This window comes from Gavialis gangeticus, unplaced genomic scaffold (assembly GCF_001723915.1).
Source record: "Gavialis gangeticus isolate Ggan-Ray unplaced genomic scaffold, GavGan_comp1, whole genome shotgun sequence".
NCBI classification, from domain to species: domain Eukaryota; kingdom Metazoa; phylum Chordata; order Crocodylia; family Gavialidae; genus Gavialis; species Gavialis gangeticus.
Window position 1 is genome coordinate 7318114 of NW_017728993.1, and position 11853 is coordinate 7329966.

Sequence of the window (11853 nt, forward strand, 5' to 3'; positions counted from 1 at the left end):
CCCATAGAAGACGAGATGTAGAGAGAATTGTTTAGTCTCATCTCAGTATGGAATGGTTCTTTTTGCAGTATGTTTTATAGTAATATGTCTAGTCTGGCTTTAAATGTCCCACACCACAGAACTTGAACCTTTTCTTTTGGGAACCCAGTCTACAGTCTGAATGTGTACAACCCCTGCAGTTCCCTAGCTGATTAATAGCAGACTGACTTGAAGAGTAACTTGGAATGCCTGTGTACTATTATAGAAATTGTGCAGTGTAACATTTTGTCTGAGTCCTTGTCAAAATATAACTAAGGCCCCTGCTATACGCTACATATGTTATGCAGCTGACTGATTATTCACAGAATAAATTTAGACTGGCCACAGGTGCAAAATAAAGACTGGCCACAAATACAGAGTAATTATCACATGATAAAAATGACTGTCCAGCAATAAAAAGAGCCAACCAGCTATCATATTAGTGCTTGAAAATGTGTAACATCTCTATAGCTGGTTTCTATCCAGTTTAATTTGAATGTGTGGTAGGGCCCACATTCAAATTGAAGCTGGATAGAAGCCACATCGTGACCACATCTACAGGATAAAACTTTGTTGGAAGGTGTGGTCCCTGCTTCAGAGTCTATACTCTTTGAGGAACACAAAAGATGTTGCAACCTACACCCTCCCCTCCCTGAAAGAAACCCCCTGCCAACCCTGGCTGACATACAGAAGAAACAAGGAAATAGACCGTACAGAAGAAACAAGGAAATAGACCGTTTAAAAGGTGACTTTCATTTGGTAGAGTGCTCTGAAATGAACAGAGCAAAGAAAGGGGGGAGGAGGAGAAGCAAACGGAAGCATATTTATTTACTGATTTCTTTCAACTGAAATGCTCTTTTGCATTAATTGTGATTTCAGGTGCTACAAAATTTTCAGGCAGAAACTTGACCTTCACAGTCCATTTAATTTTAGAAATGAGAATGCTGTGAAGAGAGCTGCCAGGGTGAACATGTCTTGGTTTGTTGTGAAAGCGGCAATAAAGAAAATGTAACAGTTACTACAGCTGAGCAAGTGTTGGGTGGAACCAGTTACATTTAAAGAAATGGAAGAGACTTGCAAAAAGATGTTGGATGATTTAATATTAAGGGAGATTACCCAGCGTTACTGTATAAAGCATCTGGGTCATACATCTGTATCGGTATACTTAGCATAATTACTGCTTGAAAGTATGCTGTGTACCTGATCAGAGTCAGACTTTTTAATAGTGCTTTACTGCAAGTGTCACAGCAAAAGAGAAAAAGAAAACGAGTAGTCATTGTCATGAACTTTATGAGAGTATGTTCCCAAAAGTACCATTTTTGAGTGGCACTCAGAAAAAAGAGAATGTAAAAGTCTCAACTCCAGTACTAGACAAGAAATAAGTCATAGACTCATGGAACAAATAGAGGGCAAAACTGCTACTCTGAAAATCTAACCTTTAAGTTGTAATCCAAGGGCAAAGTATTATGAACAGGGACATTGGGGTCAGAGAAATTTAATGTGAACCTTAAAGATCACTTTATTGAAAAGTGACTATCTTGTTGATTCTATAAATGCTTATTAACAAAGATGAGGTTTTTTTAAACAATGCTGGGAACGAGGGTTCTTTGGAAGGCTGCACTGATGAGTATGAATCAGCTTTACAGCCCCAGTTCTACAAACAAGGTCCACACAAGTAGATCCCTTGTGATCATACTGACTCTTAAAGGTGACAGTGGGGCTTGGGTAGAGCATTGATGCCTGTAATCAAAAGTTGGGGCTTTGTTAACCAATTCTTTATGGTCCTGCCTGTGCTACAAAAACTCATTTTTAGAAGTGTGACTTGTCAGGCACAGTTCTTGGTTGCTGTGCCCTGAACAGGAATTTACAAAGTGGGGTTTGTAATGTGGGCTGGACTTTCATTCATCCATACTCTATTTTACATCTCTTCAGGTGTGTTTACATGTGTGCTTTAATGCACGGGAGCCTATTTTACTGCACATTGGATTGTCATGTCAGAAACTATAGGCTCCTGTGGATTAAGCATCACTAAAAAAGTGTGCATGTTTGCTGCTGCGCATTAGGGCAGACTAATACACATTGATTTAGTACTTCACGTTAGAGGTACTAAATTTAATGCACAGCAGCAAAAGTGCATTAAAGAACATTTAGGTGCGCCCTTTGTCTAGGAGACAGCACTGCTCCACTGTCATTTCTCCCCAGCTTTTCATGACTTTCTGCTTTAGAAGGTTCTGCTGATAGGCGATGTAGGGTTTGCGGTCTTGAGGCCATGCTGGCAGATAAGAGACGAGCTATTGCAAATGTTATTAAAGCTGGTGTCTTTTTCTTACTTTGCACTTAGGGACAGTATGATTTGGTGAAGGGCCTGGCCCCAGTTCGAGACCCTAAAAATGATCAGGAAATTCATGAAATCGAAAATGAGTGTCTGGGAATGGCTGTCCTTGCAATCTCTCACTTTGCCATCAACAAAAACACAAAGCTGCCAGATCTTCCCAAGGACATCAGGTAGGTTGCAGTATCTTTGCACACAGTGTGTGGACACTGCTTCTCTCCACTGGAAGACATTTTATACTTGTTAAAGTGTGTATAGATATGTTGCCCTCTTGAGGTGACCCTGCAGAGTATATAAACCCTGATATTACTCCTGCTAATAAATTACCCCTTTTGGGGTAGGGATGCAATAAGAAGATGCTGTTGTGTTAGGTTATCTGCTCCTAACCAAAATAAATGCAGGTGTCACCTACAACAAAAACAAGTGACATCCACAGAGTCCTGGCTATTGATGAAATTGTCAAACTTCTGCATGTCATTTTACTATAGAAATTGATTTAGAAGTGGTAGCTTTATTAGCAGCTGCACCTAAGGGGTAAATTTAAAACCCCACGACTTCCAAATTTATTTTAGCAACATGAAGTATAGTTAAGCTTTTCTACTCACTGATGTCAGTTACATGGCAGGGGGTGGTTGTTGTTTCTCACAACATGAAATTAAATTCACATGACTATAATACTGTACCTTTTAGGGTGGTAAGTTTATTGACCAATTAACATATACATTCTTTGAAGACTATATGAAGGACTAAAGTCAACATTTTCAAAAGTTTAAGTCCATATTTAGGCACCAAAGGAGGTGCAATAAGCAGAAGTGCCAAGCACTTACAGGTCCTTTTTGATTTTATTTGGTAATTAAGTTTCCAGTTAGAACAATTTTTGCCTAATTAATGAAAAAAGTGCAGCATATTGTTACCTACAATTTACCATTAAAATATTGTACTTACTGTATATCCTAAAGAGTTGAATTAGCCATTTATATTTGAGTGCATCACAGATGAAGTTTTCAGATAAGATTAGTGATTTTTCTTCTCTCCATCGAGTATCAGAAACTCTTTCTCTGTGCACTGTGAAGTTCTGCATCTGTTTTGATAAATTACTTTTATTGGAAGTGAATTATATTCTAGAAAACTGAAACTTAAGGAGGCAGCGATGTTTATGTTCCATTGTTTTTCCAGTTACAAGCGTTATATTCCTGAAACTTTGAACAAGACTATCAGACAGAGGAATGTTTTAACCAGAATTCGGATAAACAACGTTTTCAAGGAGTTCCTTAAGGAATTTAACAATAAAACCATTTGTGATAGCAGCGTGTCTCCACATGACCTGAAGGTTAAATACTTATCGACAATGGAAACTTTAACGAAACATTTTGGAGCAGAAATTTTTGAGACTTCTTCATTGCTGATTTCATCAGAGAATGAGAAAAACAGATTTAATTTTGGAGAAAATGAGAACGTTCCACAGTATGAAGTGATGGTGACAGGGAACAACGGAATACAGTGGAGGCTCAAGCCAAACGTGAGTGTCCATTTACTGACAAAACTGAGGATTCATTTCAGCATAAGGGCTTTCTTACAAGGAAATTAGAAACTTAAAACATTGATCTTTACAAAATTTGTAACTGAAGTTTCATCTTTGTACTCTGATCTTGTTATAGCCAAGTTTTTAAAGTTCATGACCAACAGTTAATAAGATTTAGTCACTTATTCCTGCTTGTAGAAGGCAACCATCCTAAAGCACTTGCCTTTATCTATAGAAAAAGCTCCAGTCAAAACGTACTTGGATCATCAGTGTGGAAACTGCAGGTATTTTTCTGAGTTGTGGAAACAACTATCTCATGGTTTAAGCAGTTAGTAGATTTTGGGTAAGCTGAGGTTATTTGGCAAGGATGTGCACGTTAGAAATGAAGTTTCTTGGCAGAAATGCAAGAGAACTGACATGAAGCCTGTACAGTGCCCAGGATTAGCCAGTATTAGTCCTTTGCTTGTCTGAGTGCCAGTCACTGTGGCTGTTATTATCCACCCCGAATCATCCAAGCCAGATATTTCCCTTCAGGTTTAAAATACATGATTTTGTATTGAATATCCGCATCTATTCAAATAACTAACACTGATGAGCATGTATAGGATGGGCAGTAAAGTCTTCCTCCTCTAGCTTTCCACAGAGTTAATTTTACTGGAGGCTCTTGCATTGTACTAAATGATTCTAAACATGTGCTTTATCCTGATGTCAGAGTTTGTTAATGCTTCTTAGGGAGATTAGTGCACACACAAAAAAGTAGAAACTGAATTTTCATATTACCACGAGCTGTATTTAAAAATCCTTGTTCTCAGTTTTGTGTTCATAGGTAAGGCCACCTTCCTCAGTCACTTGCCTGCATGTAGAACAACACCAAATATTTCCGTAATAAAGCTGAGTACAATAAAGGACTATGGCAGACAAAGCAGCCATGACAAGGCTGACTTTAAGTTTGCATTTTGGGCCTTGTTTTCCAGGTGTGAAGAGAACCTGGCACATAATAGGAACTAAATCAATATGAATCATAATAGCTACAATAACAATAATGAACAATGAAAAATGCGCATGCTCAAAACCACAGTTGATAGGGAATGTGATCCGCAAGCACGACAAAATCTCTCCTAGAAATCACTATGTAGTTGTAAGGGCCTCACTTGAGGAGTGTAAATAGGTGAAAAATCATTAGCACGCTCCCGTCTGCTCCTCTGACATCCTGTCTTACATGTTTATAACTTAAACTACCAAAATGGAAATATGCAAGTTTTAAGAATGTTAATCAGAAAAATGACATCCGAATTCTTGTGTCAGGGCTTCTGCAGGGTGGAAAATAGACAAGCATCTAAAACTGCATTGGGATCTACACTTAGTAATGGCCTATCTCCTGCATTTTAGTGTGGGACAAGATGCTGATAATTGTTCAGCATCCTGTTCCCCTTCCAAAATTGCGTGCCTCTGCAGACAGACTCTGCAAGGTTGGTCATTCACCCAGTGGCTCTCCTGCCTGCAAACCCTGCTGCAGTACATATGTAGATAGGTGAATGGATGTCTATGGGAGCTGAGCTGAGTGTGCTGTGCAGGCTGGATTGACTGCATTATCTTATCCCCAGCATCCACTTCTGTGCATGCAGAGTTTCAGTGGAAGGGACCCATGGCCTCCATTCAGGGGTTGGAGCAGTGTTCAGCAGGGAGCTGCTCAGGAGCTGTACGTCTCACCCACTCCCTCCTCTTTTGCTGTTCTTGCTACCTTTACGTACAATTTTACTTTTGTTTGCTTCCCTCCATGTCCTGCATTAGAGCAGAATATAGGACTTTTATTCCAAATTTCCACGCGGTAGAAAGAACTGTAATTAAGAATTGTTCTTATGACCTTCTGGAGCAAGCAACCTCTTTGAAATTAGGAAATGGGAATGGATATTTGAGAAGGAGATCCAAGAAAATGCAGACACCCAACTCCTCTTCATGTTGATTGAAAAGACGATGTTGGTTTTCTAAGGGCTTACCTTTAATGTCAATGAGACATATGGTTTATAAGCCTTAGTGGATCAACTTTATGAACAGTATGAAAGTAACATTACTCTTTCATATAGATGGAGGAACAGAAAGAAAGGTTAATGGACTTGTCAGGTTGGACAGTGAATTGGTGGCAAAAGTAAGCCCAGAATGTATGAATTTGTTGCTCTCAACCTTGGGTTTTATAAAGAAAATGTTGGGCTCACAAGTAAAGATAAAGAGAAGATGCGAGTGATTTTTTTTTTTTTTAAATGGCTGAGAGCTGCTACGTGCTCCAGAACTGCTGGTGCAAACCTTTATTTCCATCACCAAAAAGCCAGTGTTTATTATCTGTACCCCTTGTTTGCAGATTCAACAGACTGACAAAGAGAAACATAAACTAAAGAGGAAGAAAGTGGATGGCAAAAACAAAAAGGATGAATTAAAAACCAAAATCCAAGAGGAGTGGAACAGTTTTTCATACTTTCCAGAAATCACACATGTTGTCATAAAGGAGTCCACAGTCAAAATTAACAAGCAGGACAACAAAAGGATGGTAAGAATTTTGCATGGGTAAATTCCCATCCGGTGGAAGGAAATAGACACATTTCTGTTGGGCAGCAGTGGTGCCATTAGTACTGTCTGTCCCTTTTGTCATTCTTCTAATGGACACTTAAGGGTACCACACAGTGTATGTGCCTCCTGAATAGTAGCAATATGTCCCTCACTACTCCACATCTGTCATCCTTCCATTCCTCCTTGAGCCCCATAGCAGTCACTATATGGGAAGAATCCCACCACACTTCTCAATTTGGTGTATCCTGGAGAGACAAAAGCAGCGAGAAGGAAAGAGAGCAGTAGGGCTGGAGACAAGAGAAACAGACAAACGAAGGATCAGGTAGGAGGTGATGAAGAAGAGTATCATTAAATGCAGGCATAAGCTTGTTTCTGCCTCTAGATCCTCCCATTACAGAAACTACCAAAAAAATGTATGGGCCTGAATCTTGGGTGGCATCACCCCACTGCTGAGGAATTTGTGGAATTCTACATGGATGTGAAGAGTCTGGACTAATGGATTGCATGGCAAGACTAGGGTGTAGCATGGCAAGACTAGGGTCTAGCTTGGCCTACAGCAGAATAGTCTTTGCTGGACAGTACAGGGTGATCGTTGGGGCCATTCCAAATGTTTTGTTTCAGCCATATGTACTGGGCAACAATGTTATTCAATCCTGTGCAGAAATCCTAATGCATATGAGTTCCTGTATTCAACACCGTCCTTCATTTTTCTAATTACAGTAATTCTTGACCAAATTATCTTTTTTTCAAGGAATTAAAACTCTCTTCACATGCGGAGGCCTTGTCATTTGCATCATTGATAGATGGATACTTCAGACTTACAGCAGATGCCCACCACTATCTCTGCACTGATGTTGCTCCACCTTTGATAGTGCACAACATAAAAAGTGGATGCCATGGCCCAATTTGGTTTGTCAAATACCATCTCTGTTTTATAATGTTTCTTCCTTTACTTCCATACACATTGCTTGAATTCATTGAAAAAAATGTGAGAAATTTAGAAGGATTCCAAACAAACAGATTCTTGCAGGCCAAAGATGGCAAGGGGAGTTACTCTGTTGTAAATGGGACTGATGGCAAATATTTTGTTTTCAAATTTCCAAACTAAATTTCCCCCAGGTGTTTATGGAGGGAGCGGAGGATGTTGGAGACAATTTTCCTAAAAAAAAAAAATGATCACCAAAAACAGTGTACAAAGCTTGACATGTAGGATGGGGTTTTCAGAAGCACTCACTATTAGTCTAACTCTGTCCGCATTGAAGCCAGTGGTGAAAATGCCAAAATCCCAAGTAATTTCAGGGGGAACAGAAGTAGTTCAATACCATGTGTTTTTTTACAAATCCTGCCTATAGTACCTGTCTTCCATGTGCCACACCTCTAAAGATGGAAAACATTTTGATTCCAGAGATCCGCGGGCCATTACAAATAAAACATAAACATTTCCTTACGTAGGCTGTAGTTCAGTTCTCTTGTGCTATTTTACATAATTTTAGTTGTTTTATAGTGAACGTAGAATAAAGAAATTCTGGTTTCCTGTCTCAGACTAACCACTTCTTCCTGTATTCTTCCTCCTTTTTGGCCAGCCCGACACGGGGAATCTGGGCAATGATTCAGTGTGCATCAGCTTGCTCGTCTATAAAACTACAACATTCAGTTATCTTACAGGAATAGGTTGAGGCTTAATTCAGTAATGTTTGTGAAGGCCTTTTACAGAGTTTGTACTAGAGACTTGAAAGATTGGGAGTCACTTAACCAAAACTGAACTGTGCCTTTCCTGGCCATGAGATCCTTGGATGTGTGCGCTAAGTGGCATTTTCCTTTTTTAATTAAAAAGTAAACACACTTTTCCTTTTTTTTTCACTTTTTGCTTGGTTGCTTTCCTTCTTTTCTGGATCTGTCCACTATGCATAAAACAATTTGTCTGCAAGTGACATGTCCACGAGTGCAGTATGTGTGTCATGATGGACTGCTGCAACTTAAGGAAATAACGACTGTCATTGAAAATGGGCTGAATTCTTAGACGTTTTAAAGATGCGACAAAGGCATGACATGCAGTCCTGGAGGCAGTCCCTGCCCATCCCCTCCACCCCTCAAATTTACCAGATGTTTGTCTCCATCTATTTTTGTTTTGCTAAACAGAGTATGCATATAATGCACACAGTATAAAACATGCTTTACTAATAATAGAGCTGTCTGGATATTGCAGTTGAACACTCTTGTTCTATAGGCAGCCCTGTTTGGGGGGGAGGGAGGGGAGGGAACAGTTAAAATAGGGTTGAATGCTACTGCTCATTCGTTCTGTATCTTCATTCACATATTAATTTTTTCAGCACTGAGTACGCCACCAACAAATTGAGACAAGAGGGGAATGAGGAGGGAATGTACGTGCTGAGATGGAGTTGTACCAACTTCAATCACATCCTCATGACAGTGACGTGTTCTGAAACCTCAGAGGTATATTGGAACGTATATCACTCAATGTTTTTAGCTGAGTTCACAATGTCTGAGTCATACAGATTATATAATTTCCATAATCCATGCTAGTCTAGAACATGTTTCTCTTCCCTCTATTAGTGTGTCCCTGTAGAAATAACAACTTGCTGCTTACAGGTTCGGTCTCCCCAGGTAATGGTGTTCATTACAGAGATAAATTATAATCCAGTTAATAAATGTGAACTCCATGTTATGTCTGATTAGGCAGCTCGTGTTATAAAGCTGCACTAGATCCTCAATCCTTGGATAATTAGAAGGTTTCTAGCTTCCAGCCTAAATTCATTCTTAGCTAGTTTCTGTTTGTTCTTTTGCCAGTATTGTCTTTTGGCTTAAATAGCTTTTCCTGTCAGGGGATTGAACTCAGTGACCCAGGAAGTCCCATCAGGTCCTGTGTTCCTATAAATCATCTGATGGAAGGAACAGGCCTTGGCTTACACAGCTGGGCCCCAGCATTGCTCTACCACTTCCACTACTCAAGTGGCAGTTGCATGAGTGTGTGGGAACAAAATTGGCTCAGAGTTGTCAGAATTAACTGAAGAAAAACACAGTAATATATGCAGGGTTGAATGACAGATTGATGCTGTGGCAATAAGGACAGTATAAAATAACAGGAGTGTAGGGAAGGGCGCTTAAGAGTGTTAGAATAAGGTACTTTCCAAAAGCTCTCAAAGATTTCAGCCATTGTGGCAAGTGGCATAGGGGTTCCTTCATGTAAAATAATGAAGTGCAATATATAAGGGAAGGGAGCTGGGAAAACAGATGTGTATTGAAGGCACTTTCATGCAGGGTTTATCTTCAGATGAGTTTTGTCTGAGCAAGGAAGGCTTCAGGGCTGTGCCCTTAGTGTAAGCAATAGCAAAAATCATGAGGTAAGAGAGGTAGGGACACTGGAGAGTAAACGCATGGACGTAGAAAAACAGAACAGTTGCACCTTGAAGTCAAGAAGTCTGATCCAAAGTCCATTAAGTCAGTGGAAGCTTTCTACTTGGACACTGGCTCAGGACCAAGTGCTTAAGCTGTTTGCATAGGAATCCAATTATGCAAATGGCTTCAGACAAAGTATAACTTTGCTAGAAAGAGTCCAATGAGGCAAGAAGGCACATTTGAGGTATGGCAGTCAAATGGGGAGGAAAGGCTTTGACGACACATAGCACTAGCAGACATTTCACATGAATATAACAGTTTTCATTTAGAGAGCTTAATTTATATGCCAAAAGTGGGTAGAGATGAGGGAAGTGAGTCACTGAAATGCAAAGTGGGGTTTGTCTTGGAGAACTTGGGACTCAGAAGAGTACAGAGATTGTAAATGTGTTCAGGAGCACACAGACATCAGTCTATGCCCTCATCTTTCCTCTGAACTGGTGCATATTTGATCGAAGACCTGTGCTGTTAAACATTTGAAACTCTTCACCAAGGCTGCTGAGTGTAATTGGCAAACTTAAAATTCTGGTCTTTCAAGGGGTCTTTCACTCAGCATCTTGACCAGTTTATCTTCTGCCATGGTGCATCTTACTACCTCTTGTGGATGTAAAAATCTTTTAGATATTTATGCTTTGAAGCATGGGTCCAGTGAATTAAAGGAGCTAATGGAACAACTGGACATTAGCTTCATTCTATTTTAGGTTATGTCTCGTCTAAGAGCAGGATCCATAAATTGGGCTGGATGCCTGTGTACGTCTTTACATCAACCTGTTAATATTACTGCTTCAGTTCTGCTCCTGCCTGGGACTGAAATGTATTGGGATTCTAGTGCCTTTTTGCGCTACCCAGCTAAGGACTGTAGCTAAGGAGCAAGCAATAAATTTGGCCCTGGTATTTCACTGGCTTTATTGGGGTAGTCACAGACTTGGTCCACAATCTGCTTGTTGGCCTTGGGATAGTGCTTCATTTTTGTGATTTGATGTTTTGCTTTTTTTTTTTTTAATTAATTAATAGTCACAGGTAAACAGTTCAGTCCAGTACAAAAACTTCCAGATTGAGATGAAGAAAAATGAGTGCCTTCTGCATGGCTCCAATAGGTCTTTCTCATCCTTAAAAGAGCTGATGGATCACTTGAAGGGACAAGTCCTTAAGACAGACAATATCAGCTTTACACTGAGGAGATGCTGCCAGCCAAAACCAAGAGGTAGGCTCTGTTCTTCTAGATGGGGAGAACTGAAGGCACTCTTACAACCAGAGGGTGTGGTGATTGTTTTATATTGTCATTTCAAGTTACTTTGACAAAGGTTTTAAAACATAAAATATAAATGTATCGTATTTATTCCTGGACTGAGGGGAAGTTTCTGTTTTTAAACAAGCTGAAGTCTCCAAACTTTGTGAATAACTTAATTTTGAAAATTATGTGAACTCAGCACAAACTACTCAAAGTATCACTGGTGCTAGTATCATTGGTGCAAACTTTTTGAATTGGAGGTATAAAAAGACCTGTTTGTCTTTTGTGTTTAAGTAACAGCTTTGCACACTTGGGTTATTAGGGTGGTTTAAATGGAAAATGTCACAGCTGATTCATGAGTTGAATTACTGCTTAACATTGTAAACTGTAAGCAGGAACTGTATAGGGGGCTTCCCTAGACCTCTACAGAACATGTACACACAGGAGTGGTGCTTGCAAGTGTTGTGCTCCTTTGTTTGAAGAGAGGAAGTGTGTAGCCTGTGATGTAAGGTCATGCTCTTTTACTTAAAGATCACTTGCTCTTCAGATCAAATGTTAATAATAATAATAATAATAATAATAATAATAAAGGAGACCCAAGAGACATGTGATCCCGCTGTTATTGCTCTGGCAGGACTCGTGGAAGTCAGTGGAAACTTTTTGAGCAAGGACCACGACATCACCTGTGCTGGAAATGGGGAGAAGGGAACTTTTGTGAACTGCGACTGTCCATTTTATTAAAATAGATCTTTTTTTTTTTTTTTTTTTTTTTTT

General features: G+C 39.6%; 1 protein-coding gene across 1 annotated transcript in view; it reads left to right on the top strand.

Moving 5' to 3' along the window:
* JAK1 (Janus kinase 1) overlaps positions 1 to 11853 on the top strand; it is a 110893-nt gene that overhangs the window by 83530 nt on the left and 15510 nt on the right. The window contains exons 6-11 of the mRNA XM_019528447.1: positions 2360 to 2523; positions 3527 to 3869; positions 6229 to 6414; positions 7186 to 7343; positions 8765 to 8888; positions 10863 to 11052. Of these exons, the coding sequence (XP_019383992.1) occupies positions 2360 to 2523; positions 3527 to 3869; positions 6229 to 6414; positions 7186 to 7343; positions 8765 to 8888; positions 10863 to 11052 (1165 nt within the window). The remainder of the gene's footprint in view (positions 1 to 2359; positions 2524 to 3526; positions 3870 to 6228; positions 6415 to 7185; positions 7344 to 8764; positions 8889 to 10862; positions 11053 to 11853) is intronic.